General features: G+C 46.4%; 2 protein-coding genes across 3 annotated transcripts; one reads left to right on the top strand and one right to left on the bottom strand.

The window, feature by feature from the left end:
* On the top strand, positions 1–8,949 carry LOC118292315 (voltage-dependent calcium channel gamma-4 subunit-like). Its single transcript, XM_035621181.2, has 5 exons — positions 1–675; positions 3,319–3,570; positions 4,959–5,042; positions 6,898–7,038; positions 7,320–8,949. The coding sequence occupies exons 1-5, from the start codon at positions 645–647 to the stop codon at positions 8,171–8,173; spliced, it is 1,362 nt and encodes a 453-aa protein (XP_035477074.1). The 5' UTR covers positions 1–644; the 3' UTR covers positions 8,174–8,949.
* Positions 8,950–12,133: 3,184 nt separating this feature from the next.
* LOC118292457 (voltage-dependent calcium channel gamma-6 subunit-like) lies at positions 12,134–20,212 on the bottom strand. 2 transcript variants are annotated; one of them, XM_035621401.2, is made up of 7 exons: positions 19,918–20,212; positions 18,257–18,441; positions 17,335–17,445; positions 17,014–17,122; positions 15,424–15,498; positions 13,981–14,118; positions 12,134–13,898 (listed from the first exon to the last, which is right to left on the bottom strand). In XM_035621401.2, the coding sequence occupies exons 2-7, from the start codon at positions 18,341–18,343 to the stop codon at positions 13,678–13,680; spliced, it is 741 nt and encodes a 246-aa protein (XP_035477294.1). In that variant the 5' UTR covers positions 18,344–18,441; positions 19,918–20,212; the 3' UTR covers positions 12,134–13,677. The 2 variants fall into 2 exon arrangements, with proteins under 2 accessions (XP_035477294.1, XP_035477292.1); XM_035621399.2 differs by having other exon boundaries at positions 18,257–18,946.
* Between the last annotated feature and the right edge of the window lie 221 nt (positions 20,213–20,433).

Consider the following 20,433-nt stretch of genomic DNA (forward strand, 5'->3'; position numbering starts at 1 on the left):
CTGTTGCTTCGTCTCTCGCTCGCTGACCGAGGAGGAGAACCAGCTCCGCTCGTTCGACGGGGAGCCTCGTCAGCGTTCGATTCCCTGATGTTTGTTTGTTTGTTTGTTTGTTTGTGTGTTTTGATGAAACATCATCATCATCATCCTCACGTAGGAAACATGTTGGTATGAGAGCATCCTCCTGTTGTCAGGACTCCTCTCACGTCCGTTAGTCAAATCCATCCTCTCCTCCTCCAAACTGTCTGTCTCCTCTCCTCTCCTTTCTTTACACTCTTCTTCTCTCTCTATCCCTCTCTCTCTCTCTTTCTCTCTCTCTCTCTCCCCCCCTCCGCCTCTTCCTTCCTTCTCTCAGTTGCCACTGCCATGACAATTCATTGAGAGGAGAGGACGCCAAAGTGAAGTATCGCCCTGCTCGCTGAGAGGAAGGAAAGGAAGAGGTAGAGAACAAGGCAGAGAGAGGAGGAGAAGAAGGAAGGAAGGAAGAAGGGATAAGAAGAGAGGGAGAGGCAAAGGAGGGAGGGAAGGAAGGGTAAGGGGGCGAGAAAGCGAAGGGATAAGCGGTGGATGGAGGCAGCTCAGACCCGGGCTACGGAGCGCTCTTCATCGACGAAGACGAGCAGCAGCAGCAGCAGGGGGGAGAGGAGATGGAGGCGAAAGGCAGAAACATGCCCTCAGGTAACACACACACACACACACACACACACACACACACACACACACAACCACACACACAACCACACACACACACACACACACACACACACACACACACACACAACCACACACACACACACACACACACACACACACACACACACACACACACACATACACACACAACCACACACACACACACACACACACACACACACACATACACACACAACCACACACACACACACACACACACACACACAACCACAAACACACACACACAACCACACACACAAACACACACACACACACACACACGTACGTTACTGCATACGAATTCAAACACACACACAACCACACACACACACACACACAGAAACACACACACACACACACACAACCAGAGGGATGTACTGTATATTCACCTTGATGACACATACACACATGTACGTTACTGCATACGAATTCAAACACACACACACACACACACACACACACACACGAGTGGCTTTGACTGATGTGTGTGTGTGTAACCGAGCTAAGCGTTTGTCCTGACGCGTTCAACTGATCCACGTCTGTTCATCGTCACATGCCGGACGACAGATTCTTCTTCTTCTTTTCTTCTTCTTCTTCTTCTTTTCTCTCAACGGTTGGTTGCATCGGGAAAATTCTTGGCTGTCACGCAGCCAATCAGGAGCGAGCACAGCGGGGGATGCGTGGGATCGCGTCGCCTCCCGTCGTCTGCGCTGAACGCAGCGCACAGTCGATGCTTTTTGAAAACGTCAGAAATCGTTTCGTTCCGATCAGAGTTCTCTCTGAAAGATCATGAGAAAGTTATACACATTAATTATAACTCACATATATATTTTAATGTTAGTATTTGGAAACGATCCATCTGTCGCCATCCTCAGGAAATCTGTGAAGCCAAAAGATTCTGATTTAAAAGATTTGTGTGAACGGAGGAAGCCTGTCGCTGCCGCGTCACAAAAAGTTTTCTTTTCCATAAAATAGGTGAAACACTTTCAAACTTCGAGGACAAAATGTGTGATTTATGATATTATGCTATTTGAATAAAGCATCATTCTAACAAAGGTGGGCGTGAAAGTGAGAACACAACGTTCAATCTGCGACGACCAAATATGATTTTGGATTATTTTTGGAGAAACACTTCAATAAATGGATCAAAGTTTATTTGTGTCGCGCCGTTCATGTTCAGTGCAAATCATAAAACATAACGAGGCTGCACGAATGCGAATCGTTTAACAGGTTGAGACGAATGCACATTACACATAAGGATGATGGAAATGTACGGGGTTTCTTTTGCTACTGTACCTCATTCGTAGAGTCGGATACAAAACCGCCGCCATGTTTCAGAACTCCACATGGGCCCGGAATCATTTGTGATAGATTCAGCTGATCACCTCAAATCATATCAGCATCGCTGGATATAAGAACGTACAGGCAGAACGTTCAAATGGAGTTCAGCAAGAAACTAAAGTCACAGGTCATTACATGAAAGAGCATCTCAATAAATCTATTACATTTAATTCATGTAGGAGCATTCAAATTTAAATGTATGAAAAGAAACAAAAACAATTTCCAGCAAAGAGAAACTCAACTTGAACAGCTATGACACTGTGACCCGGGTTACTGTACGTGATCCGTGTTACTGTACATGACCAGGTTACTGTACGTGATCTGTGTAACTGTACATGACCCAGGTTACTGTACATGATCTGTGTTACTGTACATGACCCAGGTTACTGTACATGATCTGTGTTACTGCACGTGACCCGTGTTACTGTACATGACCCATGTTACTGTACATGACCCAGGTTACTGTACATGATCTGTGTAACTGTACATGACCCAGGTTACTGTACATGATCTGTGTTACTGCACGTGACCCGTGTTACTGTACATGACCCATGTTACTGTACATGACCCAGGTTACTGTACATGACCCATGTTACTGTACATGACCCAGGTTACTGTACATGACCCATGTTACTGTACATGATCTGTGTTACTGTACATGACCCAGGTTAATGTACGTGATCTGTGTTACTGCACGTGACCCGTGTTACTGTACGGGCCTTTCAGGATCATGACGGGTCACTGATGGGGTCGGAGCGCCGGTGGTTTTCTGTCAGGATTTGTGTTGCCATGGAAACACCCTGCCGGTTCACTGAATCAGCCAAACAGTTTTCAAAGCCCACATCCCGGCATCGATGATCGTGTTCATCCTTCAGCCGCCTTTTGAATTGATCTTATCATATTACCAGAGTCTCCCTGAACTCCTCCGGACTCGTTCGAATTTCAATTTCCCTACAAGCCGATATATATTAAATCAATACTTTTCAAACGTAACTTTCATTTTCTCGTTGGAAACTCAGCGACGTCCATCCTCCATGATACTTGTTGTTGATGCGGCGAGGGGTCGGCTCCTTCTGTTCCTCTGCTGGCTCTGTGCTGCCAACATGTCTTCTTTTCTTTTCACAGCTTCAGGCTGTGTGCGTAGTTTGTTGTTCCGCTCACCCAGAATGCAACGGAGAGTTTCCAGCCCGCAGCAGCTGGAACCCGTGGACGTACAGTCGCGTATCTACGTGTTTGGCTGCAGACCAACAGGCCGTGCAGATAAACCATTCTGTTTCTCCCTGTCAGACATCAGTTTCCTTCCTCGCCCGGCGATGGTGTGGTGCGAGCGCGGGATCCAGGTGCTGCTGACCACCATGGGGGCGTTCGCGGCCTTCGCCCTGATGACGGTGGCGATCGGCACCGACTACTGGCTGTACGCCCGGGCCTTCATCTGCAACAGCACGGCCAACTCGTCCCAGGACGACGCCAACAACAAGGACAAGAAGGACCCCGGGGCGCTCACCCACTCGGGCCTCTGGAGGATCTGCTGCCTGGACGGTGTGTGTGTGTGTGTGTGTGTGTGTGTGTGTGTGTGTGTGCGTGCGTGCGTGCGTGCGTGCGTGTGTGTGTGACTGTGGGGAAAGCGTTGGGGGTTGAATGTGTGTGTGTTTTATCATGTGCTCGTCGTTGGAGGTCAGCGTGCTCGTCAGTGTGATGTGACCAGACATAAATAGGTGTTCTCTTACTCACACACACACACACACACACACACACACACACACACACACACACACACACACACACACACTACCAGCACGTACCAGTACATGACTCCACTTTTGTCTATGTATCAGATTTGCTGATCTGCTTTTGGAACCGTTACCGTATGAGGTCATGTACGAATATGACATCACGGGATTGGTGACGTGAATGAGTTGCCGTTGTTGCCTCGTGCTGTTGCCTCGTGTTGTTGCTTCATGTTGTTGCCTCGTGTTGTTGCCTCGGGTTGTTGCCTCGTGTTGTTGCCTCGTCTTGTTGCATAGTGTTGATGCCGGTTGAACGTTTTCCCGCCCTGTGACCATGGCGACCACGTCGAGGGGAAAACGGAACGTTCTCTAGAAGTTCCGCCGCAGTCCGGCGTTTTTCCGATTCAGGATGTGGCGGCGGAACATAATCACATAATCACTCAGATTTATAAACATATAGGATGTTTCAAAGTTAAAGACATATGTTGACAGTTACATTCAGTATCAGCATTTTACACAAATTACCAACATTTCCACATTAGATTTCCCTCAAAATGTCGTGTCACGTCTGATTCCGTGAACTATAAACCTCCTGTACATGAATCTAATGCTACAAATATATAAATCATGTAAACCTCCTCGTTAGGCTACATGATGAGATCAGGGGGTTGGACGGCAGAGACCTGGGGCCTCGACACGCTGTGCCAGTAGCTGCTGCTACAAACACATCTTGAACATTAGTCGATACACATGCTCCATATTCATCAGCTGCATGTACCCATAATGCATTATGATGTCATCACGACATGCCGTTAACGAGACGAGGACATGTAATGAAAGCTAACATCATTGAGTCGTTGCAGAATTCAAAGCTTTGCCTCGTTTTTCTTCTGTCAATCACAAATGTACCAACATGTATAAAACACCTGTACACACACACACACACATACACACACACACACCGTCCACATTAAGCTCATCGTGACGCCCCAGAGGTCAGATATGATGAGCGGTGATAATGTAGTTTTCCTGTAAAGCTGCAGACGCCCACGTAGACGCGAGTGGTCTGCAGGCCACACTGTAAAGTTTACTGTACTTTAGTGGCATTAAAGCTACAGCGTGTGATCTCTTCCTCTTTTTATCTCTGGCCAACATCTTCCTCTCCTCCTCCTCCTCCTCTTTCTCTCCGTCTTTTCTCAGGCCTGAAGCGAGGCGTCTGTTCCCAGATCAATCATTTCCCGGACGACGCAGACTACGACCAAGATTCTGCAGAGTATTTGCTGCGTGAGTGACACACACACACACACACACACACACACACACACACACACACACACACACATACACACAGACTAACAAATAAACGACAAATGCTCTCAGGCATGTATAGAAACATGAGATAAGTGTACCCTGGCATATACACACACATTTAGTGTGCACCACTCACACACACACACACACACACACACACACACACACACACACACACTATACAGTCTCCATCACACGCAGATACAGAAAGGACAGAAGGGGATGGTGGGCGGACATCAATGCACGGATGTCAGAGTCAAGCAAAGCGTTGCTGGAGGTGTGTGTGTGTGTGTGTGTGTGTGTGTGTTGAAAGAGCAGCCTTCACTAATGGATTATTTTCAGCTCAGGACTGAGGTTTTCACATCTTCGCCTCCCATTGTGACTCTGCTCTGAACCCTCTGCTTCACAAACTGTACGTTCATGTTCCATCCATATATTACGTAAAGGTTCTATTTCCGTGAAGGAGGCCACGATGTGATCTCTCCTTCCCCGAGTCGGCTTCTGCTGTGGAACACCGACTGAACCGGTTGTCACGATTTGTTTTCAGGGTAGAGAGAAGGTGCCAAATTTAGAGCAATAGACGTTCCTGGGAAAATGCAGAATGTCCCTGATTTCTGTTTTTTCTGCCATAGCTGATGAAAAAAATTAATGGAAATGTTCCAAATGCCAAGTCTTTAAATTTTAATTCTTCTGAAAACAACATGTCCTGCCTCCTGGCTGATTGAGTGAGGTTTAATGTTTTGGTCATTTCTTCAAATTTGGTACAAATGTGTGTTTTGACTCAAAGATAAATTGATTAGTATTTGGGGGTCAAAGCTCAAGGTCACTGTGACCTCACCAAGCAGGTTTAAGGGCATAACTCAAAGGTTCCCTGACAAATTATCGCCCAAAAGTGTATAGGTATAACAAGTTAAAGATGATGAACTGATGACATTGTAGATCCAAAAGTTCCAAGATCGATTTTCATGATCGCATCATGATGTGATGCAGAAGGGAATTTTTCCGTGCCTCTATTCAACGCCAGGTCCTGGTGCTATGAGGCTTCTTATTCTTCTTACTGAAGATGTTTAGAGATCATGTAACAAACAGAAGTCCAATGCCCAAAGATATTACATGAACAAGTCAACAACGAAAATAGTTAAATTCTTACATTTGAAAAGCTGGAACTAGCATATGTTGGTTGGTTCTCATCGGGATTCGAAGCAAGAACCTCGTTAGTTAGAGTATTTATTTTAGTTGACTAACTGAGGTGCCTCACATTCGTCATGTGACGACCCATAACACTTGATTGTAGAATTCCCATAACGCAGCTCGTTAGGGTATTTTCCCATCCGTCCATTGGCTTTACCGCTGATCCTTGGAGTGGCCCGGAGCCAATCCCAGGTGACAAAGGGCGAGAGGCAGCTCTGATTAAATCTAACCCGAATCTTCATCCTCTTTGGACCGTCGGAGGAAGCTGGACAGACCACAGAAAAACCCACAATGGGAGAATATGCAAACTAGGTTTTGTCTCCAAACTCATAAAAAATCGCAGGGTATGTTTCTTACTTACTTGACCCTACCAGAGCCACCTAAGACATTATGTAGTAAATATCATGAGGAAACTCTTAAGTGCTGTATCGTGGCCAAGTTGTGGTGTCAGCTATAGCAAGTCTGGGTAACACTTACTCTCCGGGGAGTGTCACGAGGCTGTTAACTTTGCACCTTCAAATGGTGTTGAATCTACAAAAAAACATACATAAGGAAAAAGCGAAGATCTAGTCATGAATGATGAGAGTGAGAGTAACTGGAGGTGGTTTCTGTGCTGCCGTCCGTCGTCCTTCTGCAGGTGTGGTCCGAGCCTCCAGCATCTTCCCCATCCTCAGCGCCATACTGCTCCTGCTGGGCGGAGTGTGCGTTGCTTCCAGCAGCTTCTACAAGAGCAAGAGGAACATTATCCTCGGTGGAGGGATTCTCTTTGTGGCGGCAGGTAAGAGCAGAGACGTGTGGACGTCCACTCGTAGGCTGGAGACAATGACAACCCTGTCTTTGTCACATTCAGTGAATTTGTCCTTCCAGTCAGTCGTATGGTTCTCTATATTTAAACTGAGCTTCTTCACATACGGATGTTTTCAGTTTGACATGCAGAAGGGTTTTCATGTTGCGCCTCCTTCCTCTGTGTATTGTGTTCCTGTTCTGCAAAGCAATTTAATGAAGCTGCAGGTTAATCCGTCTCAGAGGAGCACTTAGAAGTTTTGCATATTTCCTCAGGTCTCAGCAACATCATCGGCGTGATCGTGTACATCTCGGCGGCGCTGAGTGACATCTCCCCGAAGAAGGACGAGGACAAGAAGTGGCACTACTCGTACGGCTGGTCCTTCTACTTTGGCGGCCTGTCCTTCATCCTGGCTGAGATGGTGGGCGTGCTCGCCGTCAACATCTACATCGAGAAGAACAAGGAGCTGCGCTGCCGCTCCCGCACCGACCTCTTCAAGAGCACCACGCACGCCATGCTGCGGCTGCCCAGCTACCGCTTCAGGCGGCGCTCTCGCTCCAGCTCGCGCTCCACCGACCCGCCGCACTCGCAGGAGAACTCGCCCATCGGCGCGTCCAAGACCTTCAGCCTGCCGCCCTCCGCCCCGCCGTTCTCCGTGGCCACTCTGCCCAACCCGCACCACTCCAGCAGCATCTCCAGCGGTGGTGGCGGCGACATCTCCATGTACACGCTGTCGAGGGACTCCAAGCTGGGCAGCCTGGGAGGCGGCGCCCCACCTCTGTACGGCACAGTGGACCGCGCCACGCTCTACCAGCTCCACAACTACTTTCCAAAAGATTCCGGCGGAAGCGGAAGTGGAGGAGGAGGAGGAGGGGGGGGCGCGGTCATAAGCAGCGGCACGCTCCCGTCTCACTCCAAGTCCAACTTGGCAGCAGCGGCAGCTGTCGCCCAGAACGCTGCGCCGCTGAACACCTCCACATCTGCTGCCACACCGGCCCAGCCGGCCCAGATGTCCACCGCCACCATGGAGCGGGACAGGGGCAACGTGGGAACCCTGGACCGACTCACAGCCAAGAGGGACAGGGATAGTAACTCAGATACGCTAAACAGGAAAACAACGCCAGTTTAAAGGTAAACCACAGAGAGGAGGAGGAGGAGGAGGAGGAGGAGGAGGAGGTTCGGGGAGGGCGAGCATCAACATAAAAATTAGAGACCTGATATTGTATTCGTAGCGATGTTCGAGATATCTGAGTTGAGAGAGAGGAAGTTGCTGGAAATGTGCGGGTGACACGTCGGCGATAAATGTCTCTGTCCTCGAGCTTGAGGTAAAACTGCCATAACTACTCACCGTGATCATAAACAGTCATAAAACATCTGGTTTGTACAAGTTTCATGACATCCGCCTTAAAATGGTCATGGCCTTTACTCCCAAAGTTTGGCAAGCGTGCAGCAACGATGCATTGGGGGTCTAGTGCCTTGCTCGGAAGGCAGGGGGAGCTCAGAGGAAGGAACCTTCAACTTCTCTTTGAGTTTAGACATTAATCACAATAGTTTATGACACGACATTAAACCATATAACCCTTGAACACTTGGCCGGATGTTTTTAAAGGTACCAGAGAGACACAGACGGGCAGATCGTGACAATCTGCCCAGTGACGAAGGCTCAGACGGAAGGTTTGTACAGTTGGAGCGCCTTGTTTTTGTGATATAACGAGAATTGATTTCAAGGTTGTTGTTTTTTATGACTGTTTATGGTGATGATTAAACCGATGAAGGCTCCGAGGCAGCGTCCGTTGAGTGTTCCTGCTAAAGGGCTGCAGCTACAGGCAACCGGGTGGAGGTTAGTCCAGTTTACACTCAGGGGGGTGGAGTCTAGTTACATCACACAACATGAAGAATTTTAAACAGAAGAGAATTTCATCAGTAGGAATTTGAGCTTGATATATTTTTGAGGGTGTTTTTGGAACGTCATATATTTCAGAAGAGGAGGGGAAAAGAAAATCCGCAAAAGGATGTTCTGGAAAACATTTTGGACTGAATCGTCACATGTTCCAAATCTGATCGTTGGACTAATATAATGAACTGACCTGTGAATCGGCCGCGTTTGAAAAATGAATATTGATCGCGACGAGAAGGAGGAGGCGACGAGAAAAGAGCACAACAGCCAACAATCTGTTCCTCTTCCCTCCCGTCTCTCTTTCAGCTCTAACTATAATATACAGTTTCACACTCTAGAAATTAATAAATGTATTGTTGAGTATATTATCACGTCAACAGAAGCACATAATGTCTGTAAACGGTGATCTTTGGGTGTCTTTTCATTCTGGGTGATTGATCGTCATCTCTCTAGGTTTTCCACGAGATTGTAACTCCTTGAGTATTAATATCATGTTGCTGGTGTTTCTATGATCGTAATGGTTATCGCAGGGTATTTATACTTTTTAAATATTCTTTCAAGGACTTTTGAATTCCTTTCCTCTTGCTTACGTACACTGAAGTCCTGTGGTGTCACGTGGAACAGCATGTGCACAAACTTGAGAGAGTGAATATTTGTATATCCGTCATCGTCTTTCTGGTTCATTTTTAAAAATCAATTTCACCGTGTATAATATTTTTTTATCTGTTTTTCTTTTTTATGCTTTATGCCATCATCCTCCTCTTTCTTCTCTTCTGATTTTACCAATCTTTCTGTACTTCTCTAATTTATGCGTAGGTGGTTTCTAATCGTTTCATTTTCTACAAGGCTGTTTTTTTCTCTTCTTCTGAACATTACCAACGTAGCCTAATAATCTGTGTTTTTTAAATGTTCTGACTAGTGTATAACTGTAGGTAGATAGACTTTATATCAATCTATTTATTTCCGTGGTGGTACGTGTAGATATTCTCAATGTTAATATCGGTTCAACACCTTTGGGCCGGTCAGTAGCCCGAGTGCTGAGGAGGTGAGCTCAATGTGAAACTGTGTTGTCTGTGGATATTTTTTTTATATGGAAAACAACAATAAGTTCAGCAAAACTCTTCTGGGAATTGTTTATTCTCTCGGCACATTTCCTCTGAGCAGACTGACAATGATGTGAAGGACAATAAGGAAGAAGGTTGAAGCACTGCAATAATCCTCACTGGAAAGACAAAAAATATATATATATACGCTATATACACATACATATATAAATATATAGATATATTCAATAAAGTTCTATATGAAAACGTATTGTGTCGTGCGATTCCTTCTCCCCTGAGCTCATTGCTCATTTTGCTTCATATTTACGACGTGCGTCTCGACACGAGCGACAGTCTGGAGATCTTGATTTAATGGACCCGCCACTGTGGGTTAATATACAGGTTTACATTTCTGTCTGGGTGTGAGAGTGTGTTTACTGGAGTAACTGCAGAGACGTCAGGCGGGAACGTCCAGCGAACCTCCGACACTTACTGGGTTTACGCCAATAAAGCTGCAAAACATTTCGGAGCTCAATATCGGTTTTCGTCGAGCACGGTCTTCGGTCGGCTCCCGGGGGATCGGATGACGTTGGGGAGTGGATTGCTTTTTGGGGGTGTAGCTTTAAAAAAGATCGTATTCGGTTAATAGCAACTTGAGGCGGTTTACAGAGCTGCAAAGAGATCGACTGTCCTGACATCCAAAACCATCTGACATCCAAAACCCTCTGACATCCAAAACCCTCTGACGTTTGGAATGTGACCACAATAAGGATTTTGTTGGTGTTTTTTCAGTTTCCTTGAAAGAAAATATGAAAGATACCAAGGAATTTCGCAAGATCTATTTAAAATAATATACACACATATCTATATATATATCACATATGGAACAGGACCATACTGCGATGACATGAAATATAATACATTAGCATTAGACTTCAACATAACTGCCACAGATGGATATTTGACACTAGAAATCATTTATTCCATCAGTCATCAAATTACAAAACATGACTCACTGTTAACTCTGCTTGTGGCTTGGCTCGTTTTTTAAGTTTCACTATTTCTTTTAGTTTTTTATGCATCTTGTTTTATCTGCTGCAGATATCGTGCGTTCTTAAACAAGTTATGAATGTTTTTAAAACTCTCTGTTCTGACTTGATGTTTCTTTCACTAGTTTTTTTTGTTACTTCCTGTCTTTGTCTGGTTTCCCGCTTCTTTTTTTTGTCCACCTGTGCTCAATCGTCTCTACCCGCCTTGTGCATTTCGCCTCCGTGTTTCTACATTCGTCTTACCCCTAGTAAATATTAACATTAATATATATATACAAACCCAACAGATGTAGTGTGGCGTATGTAGGCTCCACAGGTCACTGTGGGCCGGCTCATCCTACTGTACATGTGACAGAGTACAGTTCTGGATATTGGTGAAACTAAAAGATGTACTCTCAGAAAACAGAGCAGCGTTCACAGGCTGCAGGTGGAAGAAAATGGCTGACGCAGCGACGGATGGTTTACTGCTGCACCACCGGGGACGCTCGCATGGTTTTCCACTTAGCTGAGCTAACGGTGTCTGATCATCTCACACAGCTCATTACGAGTGACAGGTGCAGCAGAGTACAAACTCATCTCACCCGAGGAGGAGGAGGAGGAGGAGGAGGAGCTGAGTCAAGAGAAAAGAAGAAGTTTTTCATTTCACTTCATGACTTCTCATGTTCATTTGAGGAAGATGATTAGATTCTCTGCGGTGCAGCAAAGCGGCCGGGGCGACATTGGGGGACGTACGACGTGGGCCGCTTCAGTAACTGCCATCGTTCAGTGTGTGTGTGTGTGTGTGTGTGTGTGTGTGTGTGTGTGTGTGTGTGTGTGTGTCTCTCAGCAGGTTTTGTGTTTCTCCTGCGACGGTCCGGTCCGATCGGCCACGCTCTATATTTAGCCCCGGAGGTCGTGGGAGACGCCTCAGAGACGAGAGACGTGGAGGCTGGAAGGAGGTCAGCGAGCCGCGAGCAGGATAACAAGAACTCCACCGGCGGTAACGGCGTTGAAACCAGGAGGAGCTTAAAACCACAAGCAAACACTCGACCATGAGGATCTCATTCATTCCCCAAGAAATAGTTCCCCTGAATACGTGACATATAATCCAAGACGACAGCTGTGGTTCTCAAAAGTAGTTTATTATATTCGTGGTTCACGTGAAGCATTTTAATATATATGTAACATTTAAAGTGGACAGACGCTCGAACGCGACGCGTCAGCCAGTTGTCAGCCATTTTTATCAGGAGGTGTCATAATAATAAAATACAGCAGCGTTTGAGGAGGCGAGCGACGGTCGAGTGCAGAACGAGAGCGAGACGGAAACCTGAGAGAGGATGACATTAAATATTCATGTCATGTTTAATAATAATATTATAATCGATTCAGTCCAAGAAAAAAGAGAATGAGTTGCAGAGATGGTTTGTTCAGACGCTGTAAATCACTGGACGCTAAAAACACTTCACTTCTACTCTACTAAAAATCTTTCCCGTTATCTGTCGTCACACCTCGTGTCCAACACGCCGCTCATCTTCCCGCTGCAGCGGGATGCACCACGTCCGAGATGAGGAAAGGACCACGTTCACATTCATGTTCATGAGCAGACACGGATATTGAATATTAGAGCTTGAAATGAGTGAAAATCAAAGGAGAAATGAAAAAAATAACCCCCACTATACTTTTTCCTAACGTTAACTGATGAACGGCAACGAAACAAACATCCGACATACGACGGTAAAAAGCAAAGTGGAGCTCAATACACATGCTTTTATGTTTTAAAGAGGTCGTCTTGTGACGTCCTGTGTCAAAGGATCATATCTGAGTTGATGAGTTTGTCTTTACCTACTTTTTAAGTTTTCCGTGAGAGTTTTTAAGACAGTGGCAGATACTATGTTGACGTTATCAAGTTAGGGGATTATTAGTTTTTAAAAGCGATGTATTCTTCATTTTGATGGGTCGAAAAGAAAAGTTCACTCGAGAGCAACGACAACGAACTCCGACTCGAAGTTAAACGCGGCATTTAAATGCTTTAAACGTGTTTAAACCAAAGACAGTACCTGGGATGTTACTGTACGTTGATTGCCCGCCACCTTTAGAATCCCGGGAGACGTGACAATGCGCAGGCGGAGAACCAATGAACGAGCTCGTTCTCTTCGTACCTGCATGGATAATTAATGAACTCCTAAACCAAATCCACGAGCTAACATTTTACAGTTGACTTTTATGATATGGTGAATGATGACGCGTGAATCTAGACGTCCAGCTGGTGAGAAACATTCCACCTGCTGGCTAAAGTCACATCTTCCTGCGTCTACAAAGTGTTTATATGAAGTGTTGTGTGACAGCGAGTTCATGGACGTGTGTGTTCTTATTGGACGAACAGTAAATTGCCTGCGCGATGATTAGTAAGACGATACAAAACTGCTTCCCAAACATGTCTACGCATCAAGACTAACATATTTGTATCTATTTGTTTCAGAGCGAAGTCCTCGCTCACTAACGGGCTGAACATCAACAAAGTTGCGCTGCAGTTTGTGGGGTCATGAATCACTGAGGGATTCTTCCCGGCAACAACACCCTCCTTTTACGCATCCGGACAAAGCGGTCTGTGTTTGCTAAGACGTCATTTGGAAAACATTCAAAGTGCAACAGCACCTCCAGGCCACTAGGTGCTGCTGTTCCTCCGAGGGAGGCACCTCTGCCAGGGGCTGCAGGGCAGCGCCAGCACCAGGAAGAGGAGGCCGCCCACCATGAGGACGGCCCCCGCGCAGCCGACGCACGACACCGACCAGGAGAGCTCGTGGTGGAGGGGAACCGTGTGGTCGCTAGCCAGGAGAGCGAGGACCGACTGGTGGAAGACCACGAGGGAGATAAGCACCAGGAAGCCTGAGCAGGAAGGAGATGGCAGACGTGTCAGCAGGGTGCCTCTGGACTCCTCCCACATTTACATTGCGCCGCCGCTGCTCACCTGACAGGATGAAGCAGACGGACGCCGGCTTCAGGAAGAACAGGATCTCCTTACTGAGAGACATGGTGATGCAAATGGCTCCCATCACCATGAGGAACAGGCTGAACAGAGCCAACATGGCCGTCACGACGTTCAGATCTGCACAGGTAAGGACAACAAGTGTTTTCATAAGAATCTGTCAGGGAGACTTTTGACAAATGTATTTAACATGGTTTCTTATGTTTGTACCTCTGACACCCGAAAACTGCGTTGAATCTTATTTACACTTCAATTTGCAAAAATAATACATTTTGGATGATCTAACAAGGCGTCTTTGGAAACTTGAAAAATGTTTGTGTCATTTTTTGCTCTTCTTCCCAAAGAAGAACATGATCTGTAGTATAACTGATGCTACAGCTGCGGTCGACAAGCAGCCGCCTCTTGCTGTCGTGACACCTAATGGTGTGTTACATACACAAATTACATACAAAGTCAAAGACATGAGTAGACGAGAATTTGGCGCATTTGACATTGAAATATTCGAACTTGACCGGAAATATCTGCGTGACGCGATGTCGCAAAAGCCAACTAGCGTTGAGATCCTCCCGACGTCTGCGTCCCGACAGAGAGCGGCCGCAAGTTCTAGGGTTGTGTTTGATCCTGCGTTCCATTACACCTCGGGACTCGGAGCTCGGAACCTGGAAGTCGGGGTGGCGATTTGTTTCAGACCTCCTCCGAGTCAGAGGTCCGACTCAGAGGGGCGTTCCAGATGCAATTTCCGACTTGCAGGTCGTGAATCCGAGTTCCGAGCTCCGAGTTAACCTGCAGCTGTTAGCAGTCCGCGACTGGTCGGAATTTAAGAATTCCTTGTTTTCCAAAATGGTTTGACTCAACTTTATGTCGAGAGAAACAATAAGAAAATGTTTTCCGAGGAGGTCGTTCCTCCACAGTCCGTCAACACAAGGACACAAACATGTCACCACATTTTGTCATTAATTGCATGATCTTTTGACGATTTTGATTCTTTATTGATGATTGTGTGATCATGCAAAAGCAAACGACTCCTAATAGACTCCGAGGCCCGCAGCATGTACACGTTGTGCCATCAGCGAAACATTTCAAATGTGCGTCTGTCGTTTCTTCATTCCGTGTGTTCTCGACACATTACGGAGCTGCCGGCGAAAGTGAGAGGTTAGACGGCAGCTCCGAGAGACACTCGAATGGCGCGTGGGCGGAATAGATTTCAACCACTCAGAGCAGACAATGGCAGATGTTGGAAGAGCAACGGCGAGGAGGTGAAGGGAGACGGGACAGAAAAAGACTGGGATGGATATGGGGAGAGAGAGAGGTGAGAGGTGGGAGAAGATCACAGACGGGGGGGGGGGGGCGGGAGGCAGAGAAGAGGAAGAGGAAGATGAAGGTGGGTGGGACAGGCCGAGAGAGAGAGAGAGGTGAATGACTCACTCTTCTGCGTCGTCTTCTGAAACATCACGGCGTTTTCCCCGGTGGTGAAAAACTTGAAGTAGGTGCAGTTTGATTCTGCCAGAGGGGGAAAGAGAAACTGCCACTGTAAAGACACAGACGTTCCAAACATCGACAGGTAATCGGCTTCAGCTGCACACGATCTCCATGAAGATCACATTTGAAAATTCAAGGAGCCCAGTCTCTCTCTCTCTCCTTCTCCGACTCTGCTCACTGTGGTTTTCAATTGTTCTCCATCAGACATAATCAGGCGTGAACGTCAATGACGAGCTCAAGGTGACGACGCGACGCTTCCCAGCGCAATTAGTGCGTCCGCCGTCCACACACACACACACACACACACACACACACACGTCACTCTTAATTAGTCTGATCAAAGCCACATCCTCAGAGGTCTGGGTTCTTTTTTCTTCGCCCCGACAACAGACGGCTGCCGACGAAACTCTAATCCCATCCACATGCAGTGGAGGAGGTGGAGGTGGTGGAGGTGGTGGAGTTGGTGGAGGTGAGGGGGGTGAGGAGGGTTGGGGGCTGCAGCACAACTGTCTGTCAGACAATAATTGGACTTTCCTCTCACTGACCACAGAACATGTGTTCACCTTAATCCCCTCAGGAGAACACGGCGCCGCACCCGCAGTAACAACGTGTCGCGTTCAACCTGGAGAGTAATTCACTCAATGAAGCCGCGGAGCAATTATGAAAAGTTGTCGGGGTTTATTTGATACTAATAATTTTATATATCGTTATTTTATTTATCATAAAGTTTATGGTTAAACTGTAAAATATCAAGCCCACATTGCATTTCAACAAGGATTCGATGAAAGATATCTTGTCCCAGGGCGACACAACAACCCCATAACCCACTAAACCGGTCACCCTGTGAAACTCTCCCACATGTTCAGAGGAAAATCAAACACGCATCCTGTCTGAAGCAAACTGCTCTCGGCGGACTCGTCTCGGTCCGTCTCTGTTTGGCTTTTTTAAATGAGTCACTCTTCAAACAGGGGAGTTGATACAGGTGAGTCATGGAAAAGGGAAGAGATACTGCAAATAGCTTCAATGTAATTTTGCCACATTGAAACTTCCAAGGCAAAAAATCGAAATGTAATTTTCCACCCACAGGCATCATCTCCATTAGCAACATAAAGTCCTAAAAAGTACTTCTACTTAAAACCCCCAAACCAGACACATGTCCAAGATCTCAGGACATCCCAAATCCAATGATGCATCTTTCTACTTGACCCAAACACATGATGTGGACTCACTTCTTTGCTCAGACTATGTAACACTGACTCAGGCAGTTAGTCGTCCAGACCATCCAGACCATCCAGACCATCCAGCCATCAAACAACGAGCCAAGCATTATTCGTCTAGGCAGCAAGTCAGGTGGGCGACTCGTCCGTGCCAACTCCCTCCTTCAACCTGAGCCGTCCAACGAAGCTTGGGAGTTTGGCAAACGTCCAGTCGCTAATTCAATCGTCAGCTTAAAAGTCCCGCCCACACTGACACGTCAGTCGTTATTAAAATTAGACATCCATCCGCCACAAACCAGTCGCTCAGTCTTTGAGTCACCTCCGGGCAGCTCAGCGGGTCCACAGCTCTCCCTCGCTGGGTCGATATCGGCCACCCACAGGGTCTTGGTGCAGCCCTTCCACAGGCCATAGTGGGCTGTCAGACATGTCTGCAACACAAGCATCAAAGAGATCTGCAGTAATATTCTTCTTCCATCCATCACGAGGTTTAGCTCTGGACGCCAAAGGGATTCATTTCTTACTGGGAAGAACAATTTAGTTGTTGTAATTAAGTTGGTGATATCCAAAAGTACAGTCAGTGTTTTAACGCTATAAGTCATGATAAGATGTGTATGTTTTGGTGCTAAATTTGAAGCTTCACCTGATTGTTGTAAAAAAACTTTGAGGGTGACAGCTCCACCCAGAACTCTGTCCCCATGCCGAGCACCGTAAGGACTACGCCCACGATGGCCACAAAGAACGCCAACTTGATCTGGTGGTGACAGAAAAACAATGCAAAACTATTTCAGTATTAAATAGTGACTTCTACTTTGATCGTGCATTCCCAGTTTGTCCGCCTGGACTTGAGACTATCAGGGAAGGAGTTTCTTTTGGAGGTTCTGATGGTCACTGAGACGGTTCTACGCTTATGCTACTGTTGTTTTGGCAGTTTTATTGGACGATGATAAGCTTCTAGAGGTCCTTTAGAAGTTTGAAGTTGATGTTGGGAGGCGATTGTGGCCATTGAGGAGATTCTACAGGTCCTCCAGGAGTTTCTACTGGGCCTTTAGGTGATTTTTATGGCTCATCTAGATGGTTAGAGGTATTATTTCTGAGGCTCCTGATAGAACATCACATTACTAACACACTTTAGTTCCTTTGTCCCCAATTTGTACCTGGCATATCTCTAAGATGGATCGGTCCGTACATTCTGAATGGCTGCTTACAAACATAAACCAGTGTCGTCCTCTCTTGGCGACATTCCCCCTCTCCTTCCTCAAACTCGGTTCAATAGAGAGAGCATTTCCCTGTTTCTTACAATAGGTATAGACACTCTGGTTATATGCTGCTCCCTATATATTTGGGGTAGGAATTCGGCAGATGGTCCAAAGGGCTGCATTTGATCTGCTCCAAATATTTATTTTCTGACATTAGAAGTCATCCATCTGCTTTCATTGCGTGCTCCCTGCCCTGCGGACCAGCTGCCAGATCTCAGGTGTGATTGATTTGTTCCATTAGCGCCAGAGCAGGTTTCTACAACCCGAGGGGCTGAACACACAATCACACAACATGAATCCAGTCACCTTTCCTTCCTGGGCCTCACTCATGGAGTGTCCCGCTGACGTGGTCCTGCGGCGTTTGTTCCCGCCGAACGTGCTGCGTCCGCCCATCAGGTTGGTCAGACCCCCCGCACCCTGGGCTGCTCCTACGGGGGCGGCGCCCGCCACAGCTCCCGCTGCCGCCGGGGCCACGGCGCGGCCCTCCAGATCTGCCACAAAAAAGGTTGACCACATTGTGGACAAAATGGAAAAAACAACTAAGACAAGTGGGATTTTCTTTGTCAACTAATGGCCAACAACCTCCAACAAGAGATAAAATAAAAGGCGGGAGCAAAAATAATAGAAAATTTGTTTTCTGTATTCTCAGTTTGTGCCCTAAAAGAAAACAACGAAACACAGCATTGGACAATGTGGAAGTAAAATAATGCTGCACGTGTTTCAGACCAGACAGGAAGGGGCAAAGCAAAGAGGTAGGAAGATAAAAAGAAAAAATTGAAGCCCCAGAATCTCTCTTCAGTAACACAAAGGACAGACACGTTGGTTCAGCAGGAAAAGGCAGGAATCTGCCGTGTCTTGATAAAAAATGGCGGCTTGGACGACAGCTGCAAAACTGATGAATGGATCATGGTTAACAGTAGATGTGATAGAAAAGTGTGTCCACTGAGCGTCAGAAGAGGTAGAGGTCAGCAGGGAAACAGACGGGATTCTTCCTTCCTAGAGACGACAGAGGAAAGAGGGAAGGAAGAGAAAATAAAAGGAATTAGAAGTGAAGTTTTTGGCTCGTGGCCGTGATGAGAGAATAGTTTGTGAGCTGGAAAAAACAAAACTTTGAAAAAATACCAGGGGGCGTATGAGCGTTATCTCCTGGTCAGAATCGTAAATGCATCTCCGAATAATTTCAGATGAGATGCAGACGCTTGTCTCCGACTGTGCAGCATGAAAAACAGAAATCTAAAAATCTGAAAGTGTTTGTTCAACATACAGTTACGTTTTTTTTTAAGGACGCGTAACTTTTCATATGGTGTAAGAAAAGCGCAGATGTGGAGAGAAACTTGGCCGCAGATGAATTGGACGTTCGAGCCTTTGTGTCTGGGGGGGGGTCCGAAGGGGGCAGCTGTCCCGACACGTTTCCACCAGGACGTGGTCGGTGCTGACAACCAAAAATGAAACGTATCCCCCGGGGAGATGGCATAACTGGACTTCATCAGTGCCCGTCTTGTTAGCAAGCTAACAGCGAGCGTGAGTGTGGGGTCGTTTCCAGGGAACTTCTCCAGCAACTCGGTATAAATAACTAAATACATAAACACACTCTGCAGCTGGTTAAAGTATTAAAACTGCTTCCATGTTGAAATGAATTACAGATAGAAAAAATTAAAACAAAATCCAATTTTTATCAGTCATTAACTAATAATAATAATTATAATAATAATAATATTATAATTCATAATAATATTAATAATAATAATTTGAATTATTGCTCCACTAACTTTTTTCTAAAGGTCAGTTTTACAGTAGCCTTGTTCATAGTAATAAGCAGCAGGGATTTAATCTAGACAGATCAATAAGAAAAGAGCCAGGACGCGTACAGGGCAGTGCCTTGCTCGGAGGCTGTTGAGCAGATGTCAGCATCAAACCTGCTACTTTTCTGTTACATTACAGTTAATCATTAAAAGTGTCATGGATACCTGTTGACGAACGAGTGAAGGAACGTCACTCATCGACCACCACCGTCCTTATAAGGCCTCCGATTGGACACGGCACAGACAAGTCGCCCACGAGGAAGAAAACTCATTACGCCGGCTGACGCCCCGTCACAAGTTCACTCTCTCGAAATATCCTTTCTCCCACTGTCTCCAAAAATAAGCCGTCATGGAAATAATCGGCAGCGAAAAGAAAGTTCCCGCGGCGTGCAACAGCAAAGTGGAGAGTCCATAAACACTCTGCAGGCGGTGTTTGAAGAAGAGGCCAGTTCAGCTTCATTACCCCCACCTACACCCCCACCCCCTACGCCCCCACCCCCTACACCCCCACCACCAGCTCAACCTCCCCCCGAAAACCAAAAGACACATCATGCTGAGGTTAATTTTATGTCCTCGCTCTTTGACACGTGCTCCGACACTTTAGTTACGTCACAACAATGAATTAAAAACTTTGCTGACCTGCTTGTGTGTGTGTGTGTGTGTGTGTGTGTGTGTGTGTGT

This window comes from Scophthalmus maximus, chromosome 22, assembly GCF_022379125.1.
Source record: "Scophthalmus maximus strain ysfricsl-2021 chromosome 22, ASM2237912v1, whole genome shotgun sequence".
Lineage (NCBI taxonomy): Eukaryota > Metazoa > Chordata > Actinopteri > Pleuronectiformes > Scophthalmidae > Scophthalmus > Scophthalmus maximus.

Coding starts and splice junctions, on each gene's coding strand:
- LOC118292315 (XM_035621181.2), top strand. CDS start 645: ATGGAGGCGAAAGGCAGAAACATGCCCTCAG. Junction 676..3,318: donor AGGCAGAAACATGCCCTCAG/GTAACACACACA, acceptor TCTCCCTGTCAG/ACATCAGTTTCCTTCCTCGC. Junction 3,571..4,958: donor GAGGATCTGCTGCCTGGACG/GTGTGTGTGTGT, acceptor GTCTTTTCTCAG/GCCTGAAGCGAGGCGTCTGT.
- LOC118292457 (XM_035621399.2), bottom strand. CDS start 18,466: ATGTGGTCAACCTTTTTTGTGGCAGATCTGGAGGGCCGCGCCGTGGCC. Junction 15,499..17,013: donor ACCCGCTGAGCTGCCCGGAG/GTGACTCAAAGA, acceptor CCCCTCTGGCAG/AATCAAACTGCACCTACTTC. Junction 13,899..13,980: donor CGTCTGCTTCATCCTGTCAG/GTGAGCAGCGGC, acceptor CTTCCTGCTCAG/GCTTCCTGGTGCTTATCTCC.